The sequence below is a fragment of the Callithrix jacchus genome, chromosome 2 (genome assembly GCF_049354715.1).
Source record: "Callithrix jacchus isolate 240 chromosome 2, calJac240_pri, whole genome shotgun sequence".
In the NCBI taxonomy this organism is placed as follows: domain Eukaryota; kingdom Metazoa; phylum Chordata; class Mammalia; order Primates; family Cebidae; genus Callithrix; species Callithrix jacchus.
This window is the reverse complement of record NC_133503.1, coordinates 36,151,403-36,175,138: the sequence shown is the minus strand read 5'-3', so window position 1 is coordinate 36,175,138 and position 23,736 is coordinate 36,151,403. Positions and strand designations below refer to the sequence as shown.

At 41.9% G+C, this 23,736-nt stretch overlaps 2 protein-coding genes across 49 annotated transcripts in view; both read left to right on the top strand.

Moving 5' to 3' along the window:
* Nucleotides 1-23,736, top strand: part of KLHL3 (kelch like family member 3) — a 297,123-nt gene that overhangs the window by 136,974 nt on the left and 136,413 nt on the right. For 25 of the 48 annotated variants that reach the window (XM_078360232.1, XM_078360154.1, XM_054252506.2 and 22 more), the window contains one exon: nt 5,133-5,213. The exons of the other annotated variants lie outside the window; for them this stretch is intronic. Coding sequence is in view for 17 of the 25 variants with exons in the window: in XM_078360154.1 (XP_078216280.1) it covers nt 5,209-5,213 (5 nt within the window). In the remaining 8 variants the exon portion in view is untranslated. The remainder of the gene's footprint in view (nt 1-5,132; nt 5,214-23,736) is intronic. 48 annotated transcript variants of the gene reach the window in all.
* HNRNPA0 (heterogeneous nuclear ribonucleoprotein A0) lies at nt 20,112-22,898 on the top strand. Its single transcript, XM_002744186.6, has one exon. The coding sequence runs from the start codon at nt 20,414-20,416 to the stop codon at nt 21,320-21,322; it is 909 nt and encodes a 302-aa protein (XP_002744232.1). The 5' UTR covers nt 20,112-20,413; the 3' UTR covers nt 21,323-22,898.

Below are 23,736 nucleotides of genomic sequence, written 5' to 3'. Positions count from 1 at the left end.
AATTGCTATATATCCAGTTGCACAAGTGAGAAGCCTGCAAGCCATTCTCAATTACTCTTTCTCTTATGCCCTATATCAAGTCCATCAGGAAATACCTTTTGGCCTTGCTATCCTAATGCCTTTTTTCTTTTCTTTGAGACAGAGTCTCACTCTGTTGCCCAGGCTGGACTGCAGTGGCATGATCTTGGCTCACTGCAAACTCTGCATCCCAGGTCCAAGCGATTCCTGCCTTAGCCTCCTGAGTAGCTGGGACTACAGGCACATGCCACCATACCTGGCTAATTTTTGTATTTTTAGTAGAGATGGATTTCTGCCATGTTGGCCAGGAAGACTGGTCTTGAACTCCTGACCTCATGTGATCCACCTGCCTTGGCCTCCCAAAGTGCTAGGATTACAGGTATGAGCCACCACACCCGACCTCCAGTGTATTTGAATTCATTCACTTCTTTTTCTGTTTTCTACTACCAGCCTAGTCTCAGCCATCATTATCTCTTCCTTGGACTGCTGTGGTAGACTCCTACTGATTTCCCTGCTCTCTATTCTACAGTCCAGAATTCATATAGCAGCAAGTAATCTTTTAAATTTTAAGATATCACATAATTGGAAATGCTTTCATTTTCCAGTAAAAGAAAAGGAAGAGGCATTACATTATTTAAAGGAAATTTCAGTTGTGGCTTATTTTTAAATGGTTATAAAAACTTTTAAATTTTCAACAATTTGTTCATAAATAAAGCTTCTTCTGGATGGTGAATATAAAAAATGGAAAAGATTATCATTAAAAAGTCTTGATCAGGGAATTGTATGTGGCCATTTCCGGTTCTTTTCTTCCTTTCCTACTTTCAATTTTTTTCTAAATAATTCAATAAAAAACCTACTAGGTAGGGCTGAGCAAGATAGACATGTGCACTGGATGGTGCTGGGGGCAGCCTGACGTGGGGTATCAGAACCCATGTGAAGTGGGAAGGGGTCTGTGAGGAGGATGATCGTAACAGCCCATATGGTGGTTGGAACTTGAGAGAGGTGAGGAGGTTTTCTGCATAGGAGAGTGGTGACAGCAGAAACCTGGCACAGGGTGTTGGGGCTTGAATGAGGTGAGGAGGGCACCTAGATTTTGGGGTAGAATTTATAGCTCAGTGACAAATGTTAGAGCCTAAGTAGGTTAAGGAAGATGCTTGCTGGCTTGGCACCATGTATCAGAGCTTGATTGGGTTGGGAGGGGAATCTCTGCAGAGGGGTGGTGGTGGCCTGGCATGTGGCATTGAGGCCCAGCATGGTGAGGAAGGCAGCTACATGGGAGAGGCCTGTGGCAGCAATGATGGGCCAGCCCAGTGTATGAGAGTCTGAGTAAGGCAAGAAGGCCATCTTTGTGAAGGGGTGGTAGCAGGAAAGGAAATTGATTATATGCAGGCAAGATTGAGCCAATAAGTAACTATATTGAGGAATGTGGGAGCCAAGTTTTCCACTGTCAGAGAAGAGAGTTATAAATATGCAAAAGAAAAAAACTGGAATAAACTTTGTGGTATTGGATTGGAATTGAGGTATTGGTGTGAACTCATGGTTAGATAGATTAATGTAGAAATAAATATAGACGTAAATGTGTGAATTACATACATTAATGTATGTGTATGCATAATGTGCCATGAGTCTGTATATATACATATATCCCCTAGCTCTGTCTGGGGGCAGCAATCCTCCAACAGCAATGTGCCACATCTAGTGCCAATATCCTATTTCTAAGTACCATTCTCCATTAAAAGGAACCAAGATTTCTTGAAATCGCTGATTCCAGGTTAGGGCAGTGAAAGTCCAAGATGAGTCTACGATATCTTGTCAGGCCGGAAAGTACAACGTGCTCGAAGAATTATGGGGACATGTCAAAAGAACACAGAAGTCAGTTCGAACGAATTCCCAGTAGCCAAATCTGACATACTTTGGGTGACAAAATAAATAATAATAGTAGAAGATTACAACCCGTGGAATAAAAGCAGGAATTCATGAGTCCATATGGATATAAATAAATGAATAAATAGTTGGGCAGAAGAGATCTAGTAAGTGTAGATGTAATGCTTGAGTAGGAAAATCACCATTTATAAATGATTATAGATTTATAAATGATTGTAGATTCAGCTGAGAATCATCAATGAATATTAAAAATTAGTGGATGAAAGTTTGATAAGGAAAGGGATATTATGTAGTTTCAAAATACCTCCACACAAATTTAGTACTTACAAAGAAGAACAAAAGCAACTTAGAGTGGAAAATCTGGCAGACACTCCCTTATTTGAGTGATTAAAGTTAACAGTAATGGGACAAGAAGAAATGTACTACCTGATAGGATGCAGTGTCACTTTTGTGACATTCCTGTTAAAATATGTAATCTTACTCTAATTATGAGGAAATATTAGACAAATTCAAATTGAGGTACATCATACAAAATAACTCACCTGTAAGTCTGTAATCTTCAAAAGAGGTTCAACAAGAGGCATGACAGTCAAAAACAGCATGTGATTCTGAACTAGATCCATTCATATTATTGGGACAATTGTCAAAACTTGAATGGGGCTTGTGGTTAGTTGGCAGTGATGGATCAATGTTAATTTCATAATTGTGATGGTTATATTGTGGTTATGTAGGAGAATGTCCTTGTTCACAGCAATTACACATTAAAGTCTTAGTGGAGGGCACTGGGGCATCACGTTGACAATTTATTCTCAACTGTTTCAGGAAAAATGTTATTTGCATTATTGTTGCAACTCTTTTGTAAGTTTGGAATTATTTCAAATTAAAAAGAAAGTAATTTTTAAATGAGTAAGCTAAAGGTTTTCATTAACGTGTCATCTTATTAAATATATCTGGATATCTTAAATATAAATAATATTTATTATCTTAAATATTAAGTATCTTCCCTATTCAATTTTTGTAGCAAGGCTCTTGTAGATAACACCAAATTCTTTCCAGTTTACCCCTGTGTATTATATTAATTTTTTTTCTGTGTATACCATGACATTAAAAATGCTGTGGAACATTAGACAAAGGGCTCCCTGTATGCAAAGGCCTGGAGCTCAGAGGGCATGTCTTTTAGGAGAATTGCAAGCCGTTAAGCATGTCTGGAAAGTGGAATTCGTGGTGGGGTGGTTGTCAAGGGAAAAGACATCTAGCAACCTTAGCTGGATGGTGGTGCCATTCACTGATCTAGGGGGTTACATTGGTAAGTCACTTCTGTGGCCCTAAAACTGATAGCATAACATTAGTGAGGGTGTACCCCAACTAGTAAAGCAACCATTTATGTAGAAACTTTCCCCAAGATGCTTCCTGACCTCAGAGTTCAAAGACAAATTGCCTTAAACTTGTGCCTCTAAGAGGCACACCTCAGAAATGTGAAGAGGGATAGAAAAAGTAGCTGGCCTCTGTCCTATCTATTATACTATCAAGTAATTTAGCAAAAAGGACATATTACAATAGACACATATGATAGCACAGTTTTTTAGTACTCAATAGAATGTGGCTTTAATTGTTAATAATAAAAATAATATATGTCCATTTTAGAAAATGAATCAAAGTAAAAGAAGAAAATAACAATCATCCATAAATCTACCATCTAGATAGAATCACTGAACCATTTATGGCATATTTTCTGACAGTGCTGTATAATGTATTTCTTTGTTGTAAAGATTTTCAAACATACAAAAGTTAAAAGGGGAATATAGTGAGTACCCATATGCCTTCCTCCTAGAGTCAATAATTATATATACTTTGCCATATTTGCCTAATCTCGTGTGTGTGTGTATGAGTGTATGTGTATAGATATTTTTATTAATAACCTGTGTTGTTCAATGTTCTTTTTTTAATCTCTGCTGATTATTGTTTTTTTAATTTTTATTTTTTTGGGTACATAGGTGTATATATTAATGGGTTACATGAGATATGTTGATGGAAGCATGCAATGGATAATAATCACCTCAGGGTAAATGGGGTATCTATCACCTCCAGCATTTATCCTTTGTGTTAGAAACAATCCAGTTATACTTTTTTAGTTATTTTAAAATGTACAATGAAATTATTATTGACTGTTCCTGTTATGCTGTCAAATATTAGATTTTACTTATTCGAACTCTTTTTGTTCCCATTAGTCATTTTTTTTAAGACAGTCTCGGGCCGGGCGCGGTGGCTTACGCCTCGAGGCGGGTGGATCATAAGGTCAAGAGATCGAGACCATCCTGGTTAACATGGTGAAACCCCGTCTCTACTAAAAATACAAAAATTAGCTGGGCATGGTGGCATGCGCCTGTATTCCCAGCTACTCAGGAGGCTGAGGCAGGAGAATTGCTTGAACCCAGGAGGCAGAGGTTGTAATGAGCCGAGATCGCGCCATTGCACTCCAGCCTGGGTAACAAGAGCGAAACTCCGTCTCAAAAAAAATAAATAAAAAAAAAGACAGTCTTGCTTTGTTGTGCAGGCTGGAGTGCAGTGGTGCAATCTTGACTCACTACAATCTCTGCGATTCTAGTGCTTCCGCCTTCCAAGTAGCTGGGATTACAGGCAGCCACCACCACACTCAGATAATTTTTGTGTTTTTAGTAGAGATGGGATTTCACCATGTTGGTCAGCTGGTCTCAAACTCCTGACCTCAGGAAATCTGCCCACCTTGGCCTTCCAAAGTGCTGGGGTTACAGGTGTGAATCCCATTAGCCATCTTCACTCCCTCGCCACCAGTACCTTTCCCAGGCTCTGATAACGATTTGTTTACTCTCTATCTCCATGAATTCAATTGTTTTAATTTTTAGCTCCAGAGACCATCCAAAGTTTGTATTTCTATGTCTGGCTTATTTCACTTAACATAGTGACCTCCGGTTCCATCCATGTTGTTGCAAATGAGAGGATCTCATTTTTTTTATGGCTGAATTTTCTGTATCCATTCATCAGTTGATGGACACTTAGGTTACTTCCATGTCTTGACTATTGTGGATAGTGCTGTAATAAACATGGTAGTGCAGATGTCTCTTTAATATACTGATTTTCTTTCTTTTGGGTTTATAGCTAACAGTGATAATGGTGGATCATATGGTAGCATTATTTTTAGTTTTTGGAAGAACCTCTATAGTGGTTGTACTAATTTACATTTCTACCCACAGTGTATGAGGTTTCCCTTTACTCCACATCCTTGCCAGCATTTGTTATTGCCTGTGTTTTGGATAAAAGCCATCTTAAATGGGGTGAGTTATCTCATTGTAGTTTTGGTTTGCATTCCTCTGATAATCAGTGATGTCGAGCACCTTTTCATATACCTGTTTGTCATTTTTGTGTCTTCTTTTGAAAAATGTCTATTCATATCTTTTGTCCACTTATTAATCAGATTATTAGATTTTTTCCTGTAGATCTGTTTGAGCTCCTTATATATTCTGGTTATTAACCTCTTGTCAGATGAGTAGTTTGTAAATATTTTTTCCCATTATCGAAGCTGTCTCTTCACTTTATTGATTGTTTCCTTTGCTCTGCAGAAGCTTTTTAACTTGATGTGATCCTATTTGACCATTTTCACTTTATTCACCTGTGCTTGTGGGATGTTAATCAAGAAATCTTTGCCACTCTAATGTCCTGGAGAGTTTTTACAATGTTTTCTTTCAGTAGTTTCATAGTTTGAAGTCTTAGATTTAAGTCTTTTTTTTTTTTTTTTTGCTCGCTGAAATCTTTTATTAACTTAAAAATATATAGATTAACTCTTTGCCTGAAGAAATATACATTTTCCTTTAATATTGAAGGATTTTTTTTTTTCTGGGGATACAGAATTCTAAATTGAAATTTTCTTGTTTTTTTTTTTTTCCTGGATTGAAGATTTATTTATTTATTTTTTAATTTTTTATTGCATTTTGGGTTTAGAGGTACATGTGCAGAACCTGCAAGACAGTTGCATAGGTACACACATGGCAGCGTGTTTTGCTTCCTTTCTCCCCTTCACCCACATTTGTCATTTTTCCCCAGGCTATCCCTCCCCAGCTCCCCCCACCCCGCTGGCCCTCCCCTTTCCCCCCCAATAGACCCCAGTGTTTAGTACTCCCCTCCCTGTGTCCATGTGTTCTCATTTTTCATCACCCTCCTATGAGTGAGAATATGCGGTATTTCATTTTCTGTTCTTGTGTCAGTTTGCTGAGAATGATGTTCTCCAGATTCATCCATGTCCCTACAAATGACACGAATTCATCATTTCTGATTGCTGCATAATATTCCATGGTGTATATGTGCCACCTTTTCCCAATCTAGTCTATCATCGATGGGCATTTGGGTTGGTTCCAGGTCTTTGCTATTGTAAAGAGTGCTGCAATGAACATTCGTGTGCATGTGTCCTTACAGTAGAACGATTTATAGTCCTTGGGATATATACCCAGTAATGGGATTGCGGGGTCAAATGGAATTTCTATTTCTAAGGCCTTGAGGAATCGCCACACTGTCTTCCACAATGGTTGAACTAATTTACACTCCCACCAACAGTGTAAAAGTGTTCCTTTTTCTCCACATCCTCTCCAGCATCTGTTGTCTCCAGATTTTTTAATGATTGCCATTCTAACTAGTGTGAGATGGTATCTCAATGTGGTTTTGATTTGCATCTCTCTAATGACCAGTGATGATGAGCATTTTTTCATATGATTGTTGGCCTCATATATGTCTTCTTTTGTAAAGTGTCTGTTTATATCCTTTGCCCATTTTTGAATGGGCTTGTTTTTTTTTTTCCTGTAAATCTGTTTGAGTTCTTTGTAAATTCTGGATATCAGCCCTTTGTCAGATGGGTAAACTGCAAAAATTTTTTCCCATTCTGTTGGTAGCCGATTCACTCTAGTGACTGTTTCTTTTGCCATGCAGAAGCTGTGGAGTTTGATTAGGTCCCATTTGTCTATTTTGGCTTTTGTTGCCAATGCTTTTGGTGTTTTGGTCATGAAGTCCTTGCCTACTCCTATGTCCTGGATGGTTTTGCCTAGATTTTCTTCTAGGGTTTTTATGGTGCCAGGTCTTATGTTTAAGTCTTTAATCCATCTGGAGTTAATTTTAGTGTAAGGTTTCAGGCAGGGGTCCAGTTTCTGCTTTCTGCACATGGCTAGCCAGTTTTCCCAACACCATTTATTAAACAGGGAATCCTTTCCCCATTGCTTGTTTTTGTCAGGTTTATCAAAGATTGTATGGTTGTAGATATGTTGTGTTGCCTCTGATGCCTCTGTTTTGTTCCGTTGTTCTATATCTCTGTTTTGGTACAAGTACCATGCTGTTTTGATTACTGTAGCCTTGTAGTATAGTTTGAAATCCGGTAGTGTGATGCCCCCCGCTGTGTTCTTTTTACTTAGAATTGACTTGGCTATGCGGGCTCTCTTTTGGTTCCATATGAAGTTCATGGTGGTTTTTTCCAGTTCTGTGAAGAAAGTCAATGATAGCTTGATGGGGATAGCGTTGATTCTGTAAATTACTTTGGGCAGTTATAGCCATTTTCACGATATTAATTCTTCCTAACCATGAACATGGAATGTTTCTCCATCTGTTTGTGTCCTCTCATATTTCGTTGAGCAGTGTTTTGTAGTTTTCCTTGAAGAGGTCCCTTATGTTCCTTGTGAGTTGTATTCCTAGGTATTTTATTCTTTTTGTAGCAATTGTGAATGGCAGTTCGTTCTTGATTTGGCTTTCTTTAAGTCTGTTATTGGTGTATAGGAATGCTTGTGATTTTTGCACATTGATTTTATATCCTGAGACTTTGCTGAAGTTGCTTATCAGTTTCAGGAATTTTTGGGCTGAGGCAATGGGGTCTTCTAGGTATACTATCATGTCATCTGCAAATAGAGACAATTTGGCTTCCACCTTTTCTATTTGAATACCCTTTATTTCTTTTTCTTGCCTAATTGCTCTGGCTAGAACTTCCAGTACTATATTGAATAGGAGTGGTGAAAGAGGGCATCCTTGTCTAGTGACGGATTTCAAAGGAAATGCTTCCAGTTTTTGCCCATTCAGTATGATATTGGCTGTTGGTTTGTCGTAAATAGCTTTTATTACTTTGAGATACGTTCCATCGATACCGAGTTTATTGAGGGTTTTTAGCATAAAGGGCTGTTGAATTTTGTCGAATGCCTTCTCTGCATCAATTGAGATAATCATGTGGTTTTTGTTTTTGGTTCTGTTTATGTGGTGAATTACGTTTATAGACTTGTGTATGTTGAACCAGCCTTGCATCCCAGGGATGAATCCTACTTGATCATGATGGATAAGTTTTTTGATTTGCTGTTGCAGTCGGCTTGCCAATATTTTATTGAAGATTTTTGCATCTATGTTCATCATGGATATTGGCCTGAAGTTTTCTTTTCTCGTTGGGTCTCTGCCGGGTTTTGGTATCAGGATGATGTTGGTCTCATAAAATGATTTGGGAAGGATTCCCTCTTTTTGGATTATTTGGAATAGTTTCAGAAGGAATGGTACCAGCTCCTCTTTTTGTGTCTGGTAGAATTCGGCTGTGAACCCATCTGGACCTGGGCTTTTTGTGTGTGGTAGGCTCTTAATTGCTGCCTCGACTTCAGACCTTGTTATTGGTCTATTCATAGTTTCAACTTCCTCCTGGTTTAGGCTTGGGAGAACACAGGAGTCCAGGAATTTATCCATTTCTTCCAGGTTTACTAGTTTATGTGCATAGAGTTGTTTGTAATATTCTCTGATGATGGTTTGAATTTCTGTGGAATCTGTGGTGATTTCCCCTTTATCATTTTTTATTGCATCTATTTGGTTGTTCTCTTTTCTTTTTTATCAATCTGGCTAGTGGTTTGTCTATTTTGTTGATCTTTTCAAAAAACCAGCTCTTGGATTTATTGATTTTTTGAAGGGTTTTTTGTGTCTCTATCTCCTTCAGTTCAGCTCTGATCTTAGTTATTTCTTGTCTTCTGCTAGGTTTGGAGTTTTTTTGATCTTGCTCCTCTAGCTCTTTCAATTTTGACGATAGGGTGTCAATTTTGGATCTCTCCATTCTCCTCATATGGGCACTTATTGCTATATAGTTTCTTCTAGAGACTGCTTTAAATGTGTCCCAGAGATTCTGGCATGTTGTGTCTTCGTTCTCATTGGTTTCAAAGAACTTCTTTATTTCTGCCTTCATTTCATTGTTTATCCAGTCAACATTCAAGAGCCAGTTGTTTAGTTTCCATGAAGCTGTGCGGTTCTGGGTTGGTTTCTGTATTCTGAGTTCTAACTTGATTGCACTATGGTCTGAGAGACTGTTTGTTATGATTTCAGTTGTTATGCATTTGCTGAGGAGTGATTTACTTCCAATTATGTGGTCAATTTTCAAGTAGGTGTGATGTGGTGCTGAGAAGAATGTATATTCTATGGATTTGGGGTGGACAGTTCTGTAAATGTCTATCAGGGTTGCTTGTTCCTGGTCTGAGTTCAAGCCCTGGATATCCTTGTTGATTTTCTGTCTGGTTGATCTGTCTAATATTGACAGTGGAGGGTTAAAGTCTCCCACTATTATTGTGTGGGCGTCTAAGTCTCTTTGTAAGTCATTAAGGACTTTCCTTATGTATCTGGGTGCTTCTGTATTGGGTCCATATATATTTAGGATCGTTAGCTCTTCTTGTTGTATCGATCCTTTTACCATTATGTAATGGCCTTCTTTGTCTCTTTTGATCTTTGTTGCTTTAAAGTCTATTTTATCAGAGATGAGAATTGCAACTCCTGCTTTTTTTTTGCTCTCCATGTGCTTTGTAAATCTTCCTCCATCCCTTTATTTTGAGGCTTTGTGTATCCTTGCATGTGAGATGGGTTTCCTGGATACAGCACACTGATGGGTTTTGTTTCTTTATCCAGTTTGCCAGTCTGTGTCTTTTGATTGGTGCATTTAGTCCATTTATATTTAGGGTTAATATTGTTATGTGTGAATTTGATACTGCCATTTTGATGCTAGCTGGCTGTTTTGCCCATTAGTTGATGTAGATTCTTCATTATGTTGATGCTCTTTAGCATTTAGTGTGATTTTGGAATGGCTTGTACTGGTTGTTCCTTTCTATGTGTAGTGCCTCTTTCAGGAGCTCTTGTAAAGCAGGCCTGGTGGTGACAAAATCTCTGAGTACTTGCTTGTTCGCAAAGGATTTTATTTTTCCTTCACTTACAAAGCTCAGTTTGGCTGGATATGAAATTCTGGGTTGAAAGTTCTTTTTTTTAAGGATGTTGAATATTGGCCCCCACTCTCTTCTGGCTTGTATAGTTCTGCCGAGGGATCTGCTGTGAGTCTGATGGCCTTCCCTTTGTGGGTGACCTGACCTTTTTCTCTGGCTGCCCTTAGTATTTTCTCCTTTATTTCAACCCTGTTGAATCTGATGATTATGTGCCTTGGGGTTACTCTTCTTGAGGAATATCTTTGTGGTGTTCTCTGTATTTCCTGCATTTGAGTGTTGGCCTGTCTTGCTAGGTGGGGGAAATTTTCCTGGATGATGTCCTGAAGAGTATTTTCCAGCTTGGATTCATTCTCTTCATCCCCTTCTGGTACACCTATCAAACGTAGGTTAGTTCTCTTCACATAGTCCCACATTTCTTAGAGACTTTGTTCATTCCTTTTTGCGCTTTTTTCTCTGATCTTGGTTTCTCATTTTATTTCATTGAGTTGATCTTCCACTTCTGATATTCTTTCTTCTGCTTGGTCAATTCGGCTGTTGAAACTTGTGCATGCTTTGCAAAGTTCTCATATTGTGTTTTTTAGCTTCTTCAATTCATTCATATTCCTCTCTAAGTTATCCATTCTTGTTATGATTTCCTCAAATCTTCTTTCAAATCTTTTTTCAAGGTTCTTAGTTTCTTTGCATTGATTTAGAACATGTTCTTTTAACTCACCGAAGTTTCTCATTACCCACCTTCTGAAGTCTAATTCCGTCATTTCGTTACTGTCGTTCTTTGTCCAGCTTTGTTCCCTTGCTGGTGAGGAGTTTGGTCCTTTGTAGGAGGCGAGGTGTTCTGGTTTCGGGTGTTTTCCTCCTTTTTGTGCTGGTTTCTTCCCATCTTTGTGGATTTATCCACCTGTTGTCTGAGTAGTTGCTGACTTTTCAATTGGGTCTCTGAGTGGACGCCCAGAATGTTGATGATGAGGTCTTTCTGTCACTTGGTTTTCCTTCTACCAGTCTAGCTTCTCTGCTGTACAACTGCTGAGGTCCACTCCAGGCCCTGCTTGTCTGGGGTACACCTGTAGCAGCTGCAGAACGGTGAGGGATGCTACCAGTTTCTTATTTTGCTATCTTTGTCCCAGAATGGTGCCTGCCTAATGTCAGTCTGATCAGTCCTTTTTGGACTCTGGATATACAGGGGTCAGGGAGCTGCTTGAGGAGACAGTCTGTACTGTATAGGAGCTCAAGTGCTGAGCTGTGAGCTCTGTTGTTCATTCAGGGCTGTTAGGCAGGTGCGTTTAATTCTGCTGCAGCACAACTCTTAGAATCCCTTTTTTTCCTCAGATGCTCTGTCTCGATGGGGTTGGGGCTTTCTTTATGAGTGTCCATGGCACTATCCTGCCCAGCTAGGAGGAAGTCTAGTCACTATTTCCCTGCCAAGGCTCCGCCCTGCTGATGTGGTGTAGGGCCTGTTGCTGCGGGCTCTGCCCTGCAGCCACAAGCTCTGTGCAGGCTCCGCCCTGCTGCCACCAGCTCCGCCCTGCAGCAGAGTCTCTCTGTTATGGCATGTTGCCTTGGCAATGGCAGGCTGTGTCAGCAATGGGAGTGTACCTCCGTAGGGGCGGATATCCTCGGTAATGGCAAATGCCCCTCCCCCACTGAGCTGCACCGTCCTGGGTTCAGCTGTGCTAGCAGTGAAACTCTCCACCCGGAGCGTTTCAAGTTGCCGTTTTGTTTTTCCCTTTGTGGGTAAAACCCACTGAGTCCACTCTTCTAGCTCCCTGCCTCAGAGCGCCTTTCTTTCTTTCAAGTTGAACGGATGGCTCTCTCCCAGGTGTTTCAGTCGCCCGCTGTTAGAGCACCAGGATCTGTGTGATTTCCTGTGCAGCTAGCCACTCGCTGGCTCAAACGCCACTTCCCAGGAATCTTCTGGTCTGGCTCACTGTCCAAGTCCCGTTTAATCGATGGATATGCTAATCTGCCCTCCCAAATCTCAGATTGCCAGTTTAGCGGGGAACCTGGGCCCGTGTGTTTTGTGTGGATTGTTGGGGAGTGCCTGCGCTGCGGCACTGGCCGAAGCGGCCGCAACAGCTGAACTGGCTGCGCTTACGTCCCGTGTCTTTCCTACACCTGGGACTTTCCCCATTCTGTGGGCAACAAAGATCCGTCTGGAAATGCGGCTTTGACTCACCCCCTGAGCATTCGCTGAGAGCTGCGATCCCGAGTTGTTCTTACTGCGCCATCTTGAAAACCCCCCCAGATTTAAGTCTTTAATCCATTTTGATTTAATTTTTGTATATGTTCAGATATAGGCGTCTAGTTTCATTCTGCTGAATATGGATATCCAGTTTTCCTAGCACCATTTGTTGAATACTCTGTCCTTTCTCCAATGTGTGTTCCTGATATATTTGTTGCAAATGAGTTCACTGTAGACATATGAGTTTGTTTTTGGCTTCTTTCTTCTATTCCATTGGTCTATCTATCTGTTTTTAGCCAGTACCATGCTGTTTTGGTTACTTTGACTCTTTAGCATAATTTGAAGTCAGGTAATGCAATTCCTCCAGTTTTGTTCTTTTTGCTCAGAATAGTTTTGGCTATCTTTTGTGTGTGTGTGTGGTTCCATGAATTTTAGGATTGTATTTTCTATTTCTGTGAAGAATGTCATTGTATTTTGATAGGAATTGCATTGAATCTGTAAATTGCTTTGGGTAGTATGGATATTTTAACAATATTGATTGTTGGTTTTGCCTTTCTCCCAAGACTGTTGAGCTCCTAGAGGCCAGAGACTTTATTGAAAACACCTAGCCCAGGAATGAATTAAATGAAATGATGAATAAATGACAAGAGAAAGCTCTAAATACTTTTTATTTCGAAGGTACATATTCTGCATATAAGTCTGTGCATGTGTATGTACTTGGGTATGTGTATTTTAGGGATATTCTAGAAATGTTAAAATTTTTTTAGTCCTCTAATTCTGATAAGCTGTCTCAACTTCCTACCCATCCAGCTGGTAATTCAATCCCTGTTATTACTGGAGTTGTGTATACAAGAGTTCCGGGGTTATGTGGGGCCAGGAGTGTGGATCTGGTTCCAAGACCAAGGTGGTATACCTTACTTTAAAAATAGTTAATGGCCAGCCTTCACTGTTATCAACGATGTGAGGGATGGGGTGGAGTTGGGGGGTGGTGGGGGCTATACACTGGTTTCCTCCAGTGGGGGAGACTTAGAAGCTTCTTGTCACTTCTAGACTTGGGAAACTATCTTTTATTCACACTAAACCCTCCTCTTCCAACATTTCCTTCCTTCTGGAGGAGACAGATACAATTCCCCCTTCTAAAAGCTTAGATTTTGCTCCTGAGGCAAGGGAATATACAGGCAGAAGAACAAGGTACAATCAACATCACCACAAAATGAAGAGGTCTGTTTATTTTCTCACCACAGGAGAGACCCTTTTAAAGACAATCTGCTTTATGGGTTGTTGTTGTTTTTCTCCACAAAAAGCATTTTATTAAAGAGAGAGAGGCAAGTGCCTTTGCATGAAAAAAGGTGGAAGGAGCCCCAGTAATGTCATGTTGACATTTTTGCCATTCTGACAAGTATGGGTTCAAATAAAGTCAGACTTAATTTGATTTGGCAAAATAAATAGTTTGAATTTTTATATGTCATCTTGATGGTATGATATTTATATCTAAATGCAAGTCATGACTTTTTCCTCTGCATTATCAATTTAAGTTCTTCATAATACAGTATACTTAGCTGGAATACTTAATGGTTTTCCTATTTATTAGTTAGCTATTTTAGGACAATTAGGTCATTTCCAACTTTTTTTCTAGTGTAAACAAATTCAAATAAATATCTTTGTAGCTCACTCCTTGCATAGGTCCTGAATTATTTCACTGTGATAAATTCCTAGAAGTATAATTGCTAGTTCAAAAGAAAGGATCAAATTTAAAAGCTCTGATATGAGTTATTAGGGTCTACTAGAAAAAAAATGTACTTTCACCAAAAGTGGCAAAGAATGATGCCCTTTTGAAATGTTCACCTTGAATAAAAAAAAATGGAACCTGTATTAATTTGCTAGTGCTGCCATAACAAAATATTATAGAATGAGTTGCTTAAACAATAGAAATTTGTTTTTTCCTAGTTCTGGAGGCTGGGGGTCAAAGATGAAGTGCTGGCAGTTTGGGGTTCTTCTGAGGCCTCTCCTCCTTGTCCTGCCGATGGTCATTCCTCTACGCACTTGTGCTCCTGTTGTCTCTTCTTAAGACACCAGACATGCTGAAGTAGGACCTCATCCTAATGGCATCATTTTAATGTAATCACCTCTTTTGAGATTTTATCTTCAACTATGGTTACATTAGGAGGTACTGGGGGTTATAGCTTCAAAATATGAATTTGAGGGTGGGGAACACGTGTACACAATTTAGTCCATAGCAGAATCCTAACTGCAAAACAAACTTGGATGTAATAAAAAGTTGATTTTAAAAAATCAGAGTTGCTGCTTTCTGGAAATGTAGCTGGCCATAGTCTTTCCTTTCTTCCTCAGTTCATTCTTTCTATGTATAATTTAGGTATATTAAAACACACTCTTTTTAGTGTGTGGTTCTATGACCTGTGTAACTATCACATTTCATTAGGGTTTTGTAATCAAGCTTGCAGAAGAAATGGAAGCCAAAGGCAGTCTGAATTTCAGTTATATTTTTATATGTTTTATTTTGGAAGGTTGAGACACCTGTAAGTGAGTGAAAGAAACAAAGTAAATGCAGATGATGATCTAAAAGGCAAAATAGAAAAAAAATAATTTTTGCCCTTATTGACCTAAAGAGTAGGAAATTGACTGCATCATTTAAGTGTTTACATAATCTTTTATTGACTATCCCTAACTTTACTGATCTAATCTCCAAAAAGAATCTAACATTCCAGCCTAGTATGGTGGTATGGATCTATAGTCCAGCTACTCAGGAGGTTGAGGCATGAGAATCACTTGAACCCAGGAGGGTGGAGTTTGCAGTGAGCTGAGATTGCACCACTGCACTCCAGCCTGGATGACAGAGCAAGACCTGGTTTCAATAATAATAATAATTAAAAAAAAGAACAGAAGCAATTATTGAAGGCCACCACTTCATCAAATGTGTCTGCACTGAGGGCATCATTCTTAGTGGCTAACTACATTGCTAAAGCTCAGAAGCCCTTCACCATTGGTGAAGAGTTGTTCTTGCCTGCTGCTAAGGACATTATGGTGAACTTTTAGGAGAGGCTGAAGTTCAAATGGTGGCACGTGTTTCTCTTTCGGCTAGTACCATAACTAGACAAATTGATGAAATAGCAGAGGATACTGAGGCACAATTGTCAGAGAGGATTAATGAGTCACCATGGTATTCAGTCCAGGTTGATGAGTCTAACGATGTTGACAAAAAGGCAACAATGCTTGTTTTTGTGCTATATAGTTTTCAGGATGATGTGCAGGGGGAATGTGTTAATGGCACTTTTGTTGCCAATCAACACCATAGGTGCAGAATTACTCAAGACTTTGAATGATTACATATCAGGAAAATGGAATTGGTTTTCTTGTGTTGGTATATGCACAGGGAGAGTGGCTGACATGACTGGATGGCTTTCTGGTTTCACTACTCAGGTCAAAGAGGTCACTTCTGAATGTGAGTCTATGCACTGTGTCATCCACAGAGAAATCCTACCTAGTCGAAAAATGTCACTTGAACTTAACGTTTTGCAGGATATGATTAAAATTATCGGCCGGGCACAGTGGCTCACACCTGTAATCCCAGCACTTTGGGAGCCTGGGGCAGGCAGATCATGAGGTCAGGAGATAGAGACCATCCTGGCTAACATGGCGAAACTCCGTCTCTACTAAAAATAGAAAAAAATTAGCCGGATGTGGTGGTGCGCACCTGTAGTCCCAGCTACTCGGGAGGCTGAGGTAGGAGAATTGCTTGAACCCAGGAGGTGGAGGTTGCAGCGAGCCAAGATCGCACCACTGCATTTCAGCCTGGGCAACAGAGCGAGACTTCGTCTCAAAAAAAAGAAAAATTATCAACAACAATTAAGTACATGCCCTTAACTCATGTCTGTGTAACTCTGTGAGATGTATATAGGAAGTGAGATGGCTTTCTAAAGGTAGATCACTGACCAGAGTTTTTGAGTTATGAGAGCTACTCCAGAGATTTCCTTTGCAATGCATTTTAATGACAGAATAGGTGGCAAAACTTGCTTACTTGTGTGACATATTCAACCTGCTCAATGAATTCAATCTGTCATTTCAGGGGAGAACGACAATTGTGTTCAAATTAGCAGATAAAGGGGCTGCATTCAAAACTAAACTGGAATTATGGGGGCGATGAGGGAACTTTGGGATTGCTGACATGTTTCAAACATTAGCAGAGATTTTCAAAGCGACTGACCCAATGCCTTCTTTCTCCCAGCTGGTGCATGATCACCTATCTCAGCTTTCAAAAGAGTTTGAGCTTTACTTCCCAATCACACACACACAAAAACCTTGAACTGGGAAGGAATGGATCCACCACCCATTTGTGAATAAGTCTCATTCTGTTGCCCAGGCTGGAGTGCAGTGGCGTGATCTGTGCTCACTGCAACCTCCACTTCCCAGGTGCAAGTGATTCTCTTGCCTTAGCCTCCCAAGTAGCTGGAACTACAGGTTAGCCACCACGCCTAGCTAATTTTTTAACTTTTAGCAGAGATGGGTTTCATCATATTGGCCAGGCTGATGTTGAACACCTTACCTCAAGTGATCTGCCTGCCTTAGCCTCCCAAAGTGCAGGGATTACAGGCGTGAGCCACTGTGCCTGGCCTAAAATATATTTCTTAATGTGTAATCTCCCAAATAAGTTATAGTCTTGTGCATCCAAAAAAGCACTGCCCCATGAATATCTCATTATTACCTTAAGCATTTACAATTATGTTCATAATCTTCCCTAACCCCCCACCCAAGACATTTCCTTTTCTTGGATTTTCTAATTCTACCATGCTGCAATTTTAGGCTTCTAGGTTTTCAAACATGGTCATGCTTCCCCCAGCAACTCCCTCCCACAACTCACCCCCGGCTCCTTTTTTTTGAGATGCAGTCTCACTGTTGTTGCCCAGGCTAGAGTGCAATGGTGCCATCTCAGCTAACTGCAGTGTCTGCTTCCTGGTTCAAGCAATTCTCCTGCTTCAGACTCCCAAATAGCTGGGACTACAGGCATACACCACCATGCCTGGCTTTTTTTTTTTTAAGTAGAGACGGGGTTTCACTTTGTTGGCCATGCTGTTCTTGTACTCCTGACCTCAAGTGATCCGCCTGCTTCAGCCCCCCACAGTGCTGGGATTACAGGTGTGAGCCACTGTGCCCAGTCCATTTCCCCCTTTATTATCAATGGGCAATTCCTGACATTTGAGGGGTTTTTTTTGGTAATAAGATTATAGCTTTCTACTCTCCTTTCATTTTTTTTTTAAATGGCATTTATCACTAACATGCCGTATACCATTCTTATTGTCTGCTTCTTCCTCTAGAATGTAAGCATCATGAGGGCAGAAGTTTGTGGTTTACAGCTATATTCCCAGCACCAGGCATAGGATTCATATAATTGGATAAACTAAGAACTTACTATGTGCCAGGCACATATACATACATGTTTACATGTAGAATCTCATTTAATTTTCACAACAGAAAGATGTTTTATTATTCTCATTTGAAGATAATAAAACTGATTACATTTTAAAAAATGTTAAGTAACTTGCCCAAAGTCACACAACTAGAGGGTTACAGGGTAAGTGATACACCAGTGTGTTTACCCTCAAACCTTAGCCCTTCTATATGCCTTTGTAATAATATCCAAACTACTTAACCTAAGATTCAAGACATTCCATAGTATCATTTCATAGTATCAAAGACCCTCAACCTATCTCACCTCTTCCTGTTTTCTAGCTAAAACTGCTGGTTCCGGTCAAACTAACTGGTCCACTCCCTGTGTCTTGAATCTTATGTGCCCTCTGGATTTTGCTCAAATAAACTCCCTGTAGAAATCTTTTCTTTTTTTCCTTTCCAACTTTTAAGTTCAAGGGATACGTGTGGAGGTTTGTTATGTGGGTAAATTGCTTGTCTTGGGGGTTTGGTGTATAGATAATTTTGTCACCCAAGTCATTGCCATAATACCTGATAGGCAGTTTTTCAGTCCTCTCCTCCTCCCACCCTCCATCCTAAAAAAAAGACCTGGTGTTTAATGTTCCCTCCTTTTATGTCCATGTATACTCAATGTGTAGTATAAGTGGGAATTTGTGGTATTTGGTTTTCTGTTCTGGCCTTGATTTGCTTAGGATACTAACTAGTCTTTGACTCTGAGGTTCAGTGGAACTTCTAATTCTTTCCTAAATCTTTCCTGAATACTTGACACTGTGAGGAATTCCTCTTAACTTATTCAGCTTTTACCATATGGTTTTGGAGGCTTCTGGTCACGTAATGCCTCATATTAACTATGTCCCACCCCATGTATCTTGCATGGCACACAAAGGCTCAATAAATGTAAGCCGTTATAATCTTCTATTCCCACCTGAGGGCACTAAAAGCAGTGACTTAGGGGTGTTGGATCTCTCTGTAAAACGTTCGTCTAACCAACACCTTTAAAAAGCTAACATTCTAGGCCGGGCGCGGTGGCTCATGCCTATAATTCCAGCACTTTGGGAGGCTGAGGTGAATGGATCACCTGAGGTCAGGAGTTCGAGACCAGCCTGACCAACATAGTGGAACCCGTGTCTTTACTAAAACACAAAACTTAGCCGGGGGTGGTGGTGGGCGCCTGTAATCTCAGCTGCTCAAGAGGATGAGGCAGGAGAATCGCTTGAACCCAGGAGGTGGAGGTTGCAGTGAGCCCAAATCACGCCACTGCACTCCAGCCTGGGCAACAAGAGCGAAACTCCGTTTCAAAAAAAAGCTAACATTCTAGTTGAAAGAAAGCAACACATGGATGATGTAAATTGTACATTAAAAAATTCACTGAGGTTGAATAAAAATGTCTGCTGGAGTGTCAAGGGGAGCTGAAAGGGCCTCTGAGGGCATCGCGGGAGGGCTTCAAGGATGGCAGGAGGGTGGCAGAGATGTCGCGCCTCGTCTGGGTCGTAACGTCTGAAGAAGCTCTTTTGGTTCCCCGTTGTCTTTCACACCGCCGCCTCGGGCTCGCCTTTGCGCAGGGCCACGTGTTAAAGTTTTAGCTTAACAGCAAGCCTGGCCCACTGTAAACGGTTAATAACCGCCTTCGTGGACCAGGCATTTGCCCTCCATCTTTGTGCCGGCGAGAGGAGGGGCGGGGACGCCAGGTGTAGCAGACGAGCCGAGAGGATCGGGTAGATCTGAGCCCCCAACCCCAACAGTCAAGTTTTCAAAAAGCCCGCGCGTGGTGCCCCAGGCCGCATCCGTTGGGAACGGCCCCCAGCGCGCCCCCTGCTCCCTCCCCCGCCTAGCCTTGGGCGGGAGAAAGCGCGGGGGTGGCACGCAGACTCTGCATACTGAGGGGGCCGGGGCAAGCGCGCACTGGGGAGCGCGCCCGTTCGACAGCCGCCGAAAACGGAAGTGGGTGCGAGGGGATCACGGTGATTGGCTGAACTGACATGTCTCTCAAGGGGCTGGCGCGAACGCCACTGCGGAGTTGGGCGAGGGGTTGAGGAAAGGGGAGGGGGAGAAACCTTGGGAACAGCCGCGGTGCCGGGAAGAAATGGATCGCGGCGCTGTGCGGAGGGCAAGGAGGAACCCATGTCAAGGGACAGAGGGGCAACTGGGAATGAAAGTGGGGTGGCAGGAGAGGGGACGGCAGCAGCACAGGCGGCGGGCTTGAATAGACCGCGGAGGGCGGGGAGTCCGTCATCTAGAGCGGCCCTGCGGCGCGGTAGGCGGGATTAATGAGAGCGAGGCGGGGATTGGCGGGCAGCCCTCGGCGGCCGTACGTCGGCGGTGACGCACGCCTCGGGGAGGGTGCGCGCGCGTTCAGCGGCCTCTTTGTGTGGTGCCCCGATAGGAGAGCGGAGGTGGTGGCGGCGGTAGCGGTGGCCTTGGTTGTCTTCCAGTCTCCTCTGCTCGCCCTTTTGCCGGCACCTCTCCCCTTCCCTCCCCCTTCCTCTCTTCCTTCCTTCCTTCCTTCCCTCCCCTTCCCTTTTTCCCTTCCCCGTCGGTGACCGGCGGGGGTGGCTCCAGCTACGGCTGGGCCCAAGCTGTGTAGAGGCCTTAACCTACGATAACGGCGGCGACGGCGAAACCTCGGAGCTCGCAGGGCGGGGGCAAGGCCCGGGCCGTGGAGATGGAGAATTCCCAGTTGTGTAAGCTGTTCATTGGCGGCCTCAATGTGCAGACGAGTGAGTCGGGCCTGCGCGGCCACTTTGAGGCCTTTGGGACTCTGACGGACTGCGTGGTGGTGGTGAACCCCCAGACCAAGCGCTCCCGTTGCTTTGGCTTCGTGACCTACTCCAATGTGGAGGAGGCCGACGCCGCCATGGCCGCCTCGCCCCATGCCGTGGACGGCAACACTGTGGAGCTGAAGCGGGCGGTGTCCCGGGAGGATTCCGCGCGGCCTGGTGCCCACGCCAAGGTTAAGAAGCTCTTTGTCGGGGGCCTTAAGGGAGACGTGGCCGAGGGCGACCTGATCGAGCACTTCTCGCAGTTCGGCACGGTGGAAAAGGCCGAGATTATTGCCGACAAGCTGTCCGGCAAGAAGCGCGGATTCGGCTTCGTGTATTTTCAGAATCACGACGCGGCAGACAAGGCCGCGGTGGTCAAGTTCCATCCGATTCAGGGCCATCGCGTGGAGGTGAAGAAGGCGGTCCCCAAGGAGGATATCCACTTCGGTGGGGGTGGAGGCGGCTCCCGATCCTCCCGGGGCGGCCGAGGCGGCCGGGGGCGCGCCGGTGGCCGAGACCAGAACGGCCTTTCCAAGGGCGGCGGCGGCGGTTACAACAGCTACGGTGGTTACGGCGGCGGCGGCGGCGGCTACAATGCCTACGGAGGCGGCGGCGGTTCGTCCTACGGTGGGAGCGACTACGGTAACGGCTTCGGCGGCTTCGGCAGCTACAGCCAGCACCAGTCCTCGTATGGGCCCATGAAGAGCGGCGGCGGCGGCGGCGGAGGAAGCAGCTGGGGCGGTCGCAGTAATAGTGGACCTTACAGAGGCGGCTATGGCGGTGGGGGTGGCTACGGAGGCAGCTCCTTTTAAAAGAAAATATAAAATGCCTGGGAGTGGCTGTTGGGGTAGCTCTTTTTGACAGCCCAAGTGGGGTCAACTCCTAAGCCCCAGCCCCTCACACCGCCTTCCCTGTTTTGCCCTTAGGGGAGCCACTTCTAAGGCTGCTTACCCTTGGGGGTGTTCCTCTATTTGCCTGCCACCTCTCTTGTCTCTCCCTCTGAAGATGGACTTGGCCCCACATACACATTTTTGTGTTACAGTCATTGATGGACTCTATTTTTTTATTATTACTTGGACCTTGGTCGTTTTTATACTAGCAAAATGTCTTGTTTTAATTTGTGTTTTTTGGGGGGAGGGAGGGAGTGAACTTGCTGATTCTGTAGCAAAACCTGGGCGGGGGTTGGGGTGGGGGGTAGTTTACTTTGTTGTAAGGACTTGATACCTGGCTACGGCGTTTTCTATGAAATCTACTTGGATCCCTTGCCTGAAATTTGGAAGCATATGTACAAAAATCATTTTTACGTTTTATTTTTAATAAATCATTGTGTTTGACCGTACATGTCTAACATTTTTTTTCTAGGATCCATTCCATATCGTTTTTAAGGAATATTTGTTTAAGATTTTACGTGTTAATTCTTTATTCTTGATGTGTACTTAGAGAAACTTTTAAGAGGTCCTGTGGGTTTTTTTTTTCCCTCGTTGCCCTGCTAGTTGCGTATTGAATTATATCCCTTACAGGCAAAACTTCTGAAGTGGTGGATGTGGCTTTTTAAACTCTTTTAAGTTTCTGTGCATCCATCTCTTGTACTAAGCGATTTGCTTATCATCTTGTCATGATTGGTCATTTCTATGACAATTTACTTCAAACTGTGTACTGTGTAGTTCTATATAGTTTGTGTTAAGCATGTCATTCATATAAACTGTTTAAAATTTTTCAGATGGCCTAGTTTCATCCCTCTTATTGGTTTGTCTGTAATGAATGGTTGAAAATAAGGGTTATATTTTACCCTCAAATGCGGTTTTGTACTTTCAGAGCAGGTTTAAACGTTTTTTTTTTTTTTTTTTTTTTCCCCTGTATCTGAACTGTTGTCCTCATGGAAATCCTTTTCCCAGTCTTTGTAGCACCATCTACTGGCAGAATGGCAGAGTAGCTGCGAAACAATTCGTTTAAAAACTTTAGGACAATTGCATCAGATTTAGAAGTTTTGCCATCAAAATTCTTTGCAGACTTGGAAGTTACACGTTTGCTTGTAACTGAGATGGGCTTCACAGGAATGTAGTTGCCAGTTCATATCACACTTACCCTTTCTATAAGAGATTTGAAAATGTAAACTGCTATGCATAGCTTGGGCAATAGCCCTAAATTGCTATGACAACTAATGAACCAACTACATAATACTGGTATTTTAGGTGCAAGTTGTAAAGCAAAATATCTGTATTGTGCTTGGTTAACAAATGTATATTTGTAGTCCTTTCATGCAATAGCATTCAAGTTGTTGTTTATAAGAGAAGAACAAAACTGATAATAGGAGAAAATTGCCTTTCTGGATAGAAATATAGAATAGCAACGTTTATGGATATCACAAATAAAGAATTCAATTCTTTACATGAATGAGTGAGAGTATGTGTAACCTGGTGGGTGGGTTCAGAGTATGTTTAATATGCTTAACTTGATGTTATTTAACGTAAATATTGGACTTAAATATGTTGAAGGCTCAAAGCTATACCAAGAAGCTTTCTGAAAAATTATTGGGCTTTAAAATAAAAGAATATTTTAATACTGAACCATTTTTTTTTAACTTGTTACTGTTCAATTCCTAAGGTCTAGTTCTTGCCAGTTTTTTTTTTTTTTTTCTGATTGCCAGGACTCTACTTCTAAAGAGGCGTGGAGAAAGGTTAAGATTATTAGGCCAGGTTGTGGTTGCTCAGTATTCACTTTGGCAAAGGATAGCGGATGCTTGGTACAAATGGTGTTCTAGGTCAAATGGGGTGGATGCTTTTGCACATTGAAGTGATTAACATGTCAAATCCTTTGCTCTCAAATAGTTCTACAGTTTCCATCAATTTCTGTCTTATTTTTTAATTCTAGTGATATACATCATACTACATGTGGACTACTTCATTTGGTAATTTGGTCCAGCTTTTTGGTGGCTGTACAGTGGCCTCTAGGATACAGAAAATGATTCTCTGAAATTTTTTGTTAAAATTGTTAAATACTACTCTGCTTGACTTTTTTACTCAGTTTTGGTGGGAAGATATGGGTCAATTGGAATAGTTCTAGTTCACCTTTGTCAGGGTTTTCAGTTTAATAAGGTTATTGTCATTTTATATTCCCAACAGGGGCTTCTAAAGTTTGCAAATGAGTTATGTAAAAGTATTTTCTGTTTATTAGGAAAGCAATGTGTTCTGTTCATGGTATAATAATACTTTATTGTGTCTACCCT

Coding starts and splice junctions, on each gene's coding strand:
- HNRNPA0 (XM_002744186.6), top strand. CDS start 20,414: ATGGAGAATTCCCAGTTGTGTAAGCTGTTCATTGGCGGCCTCAATGTG.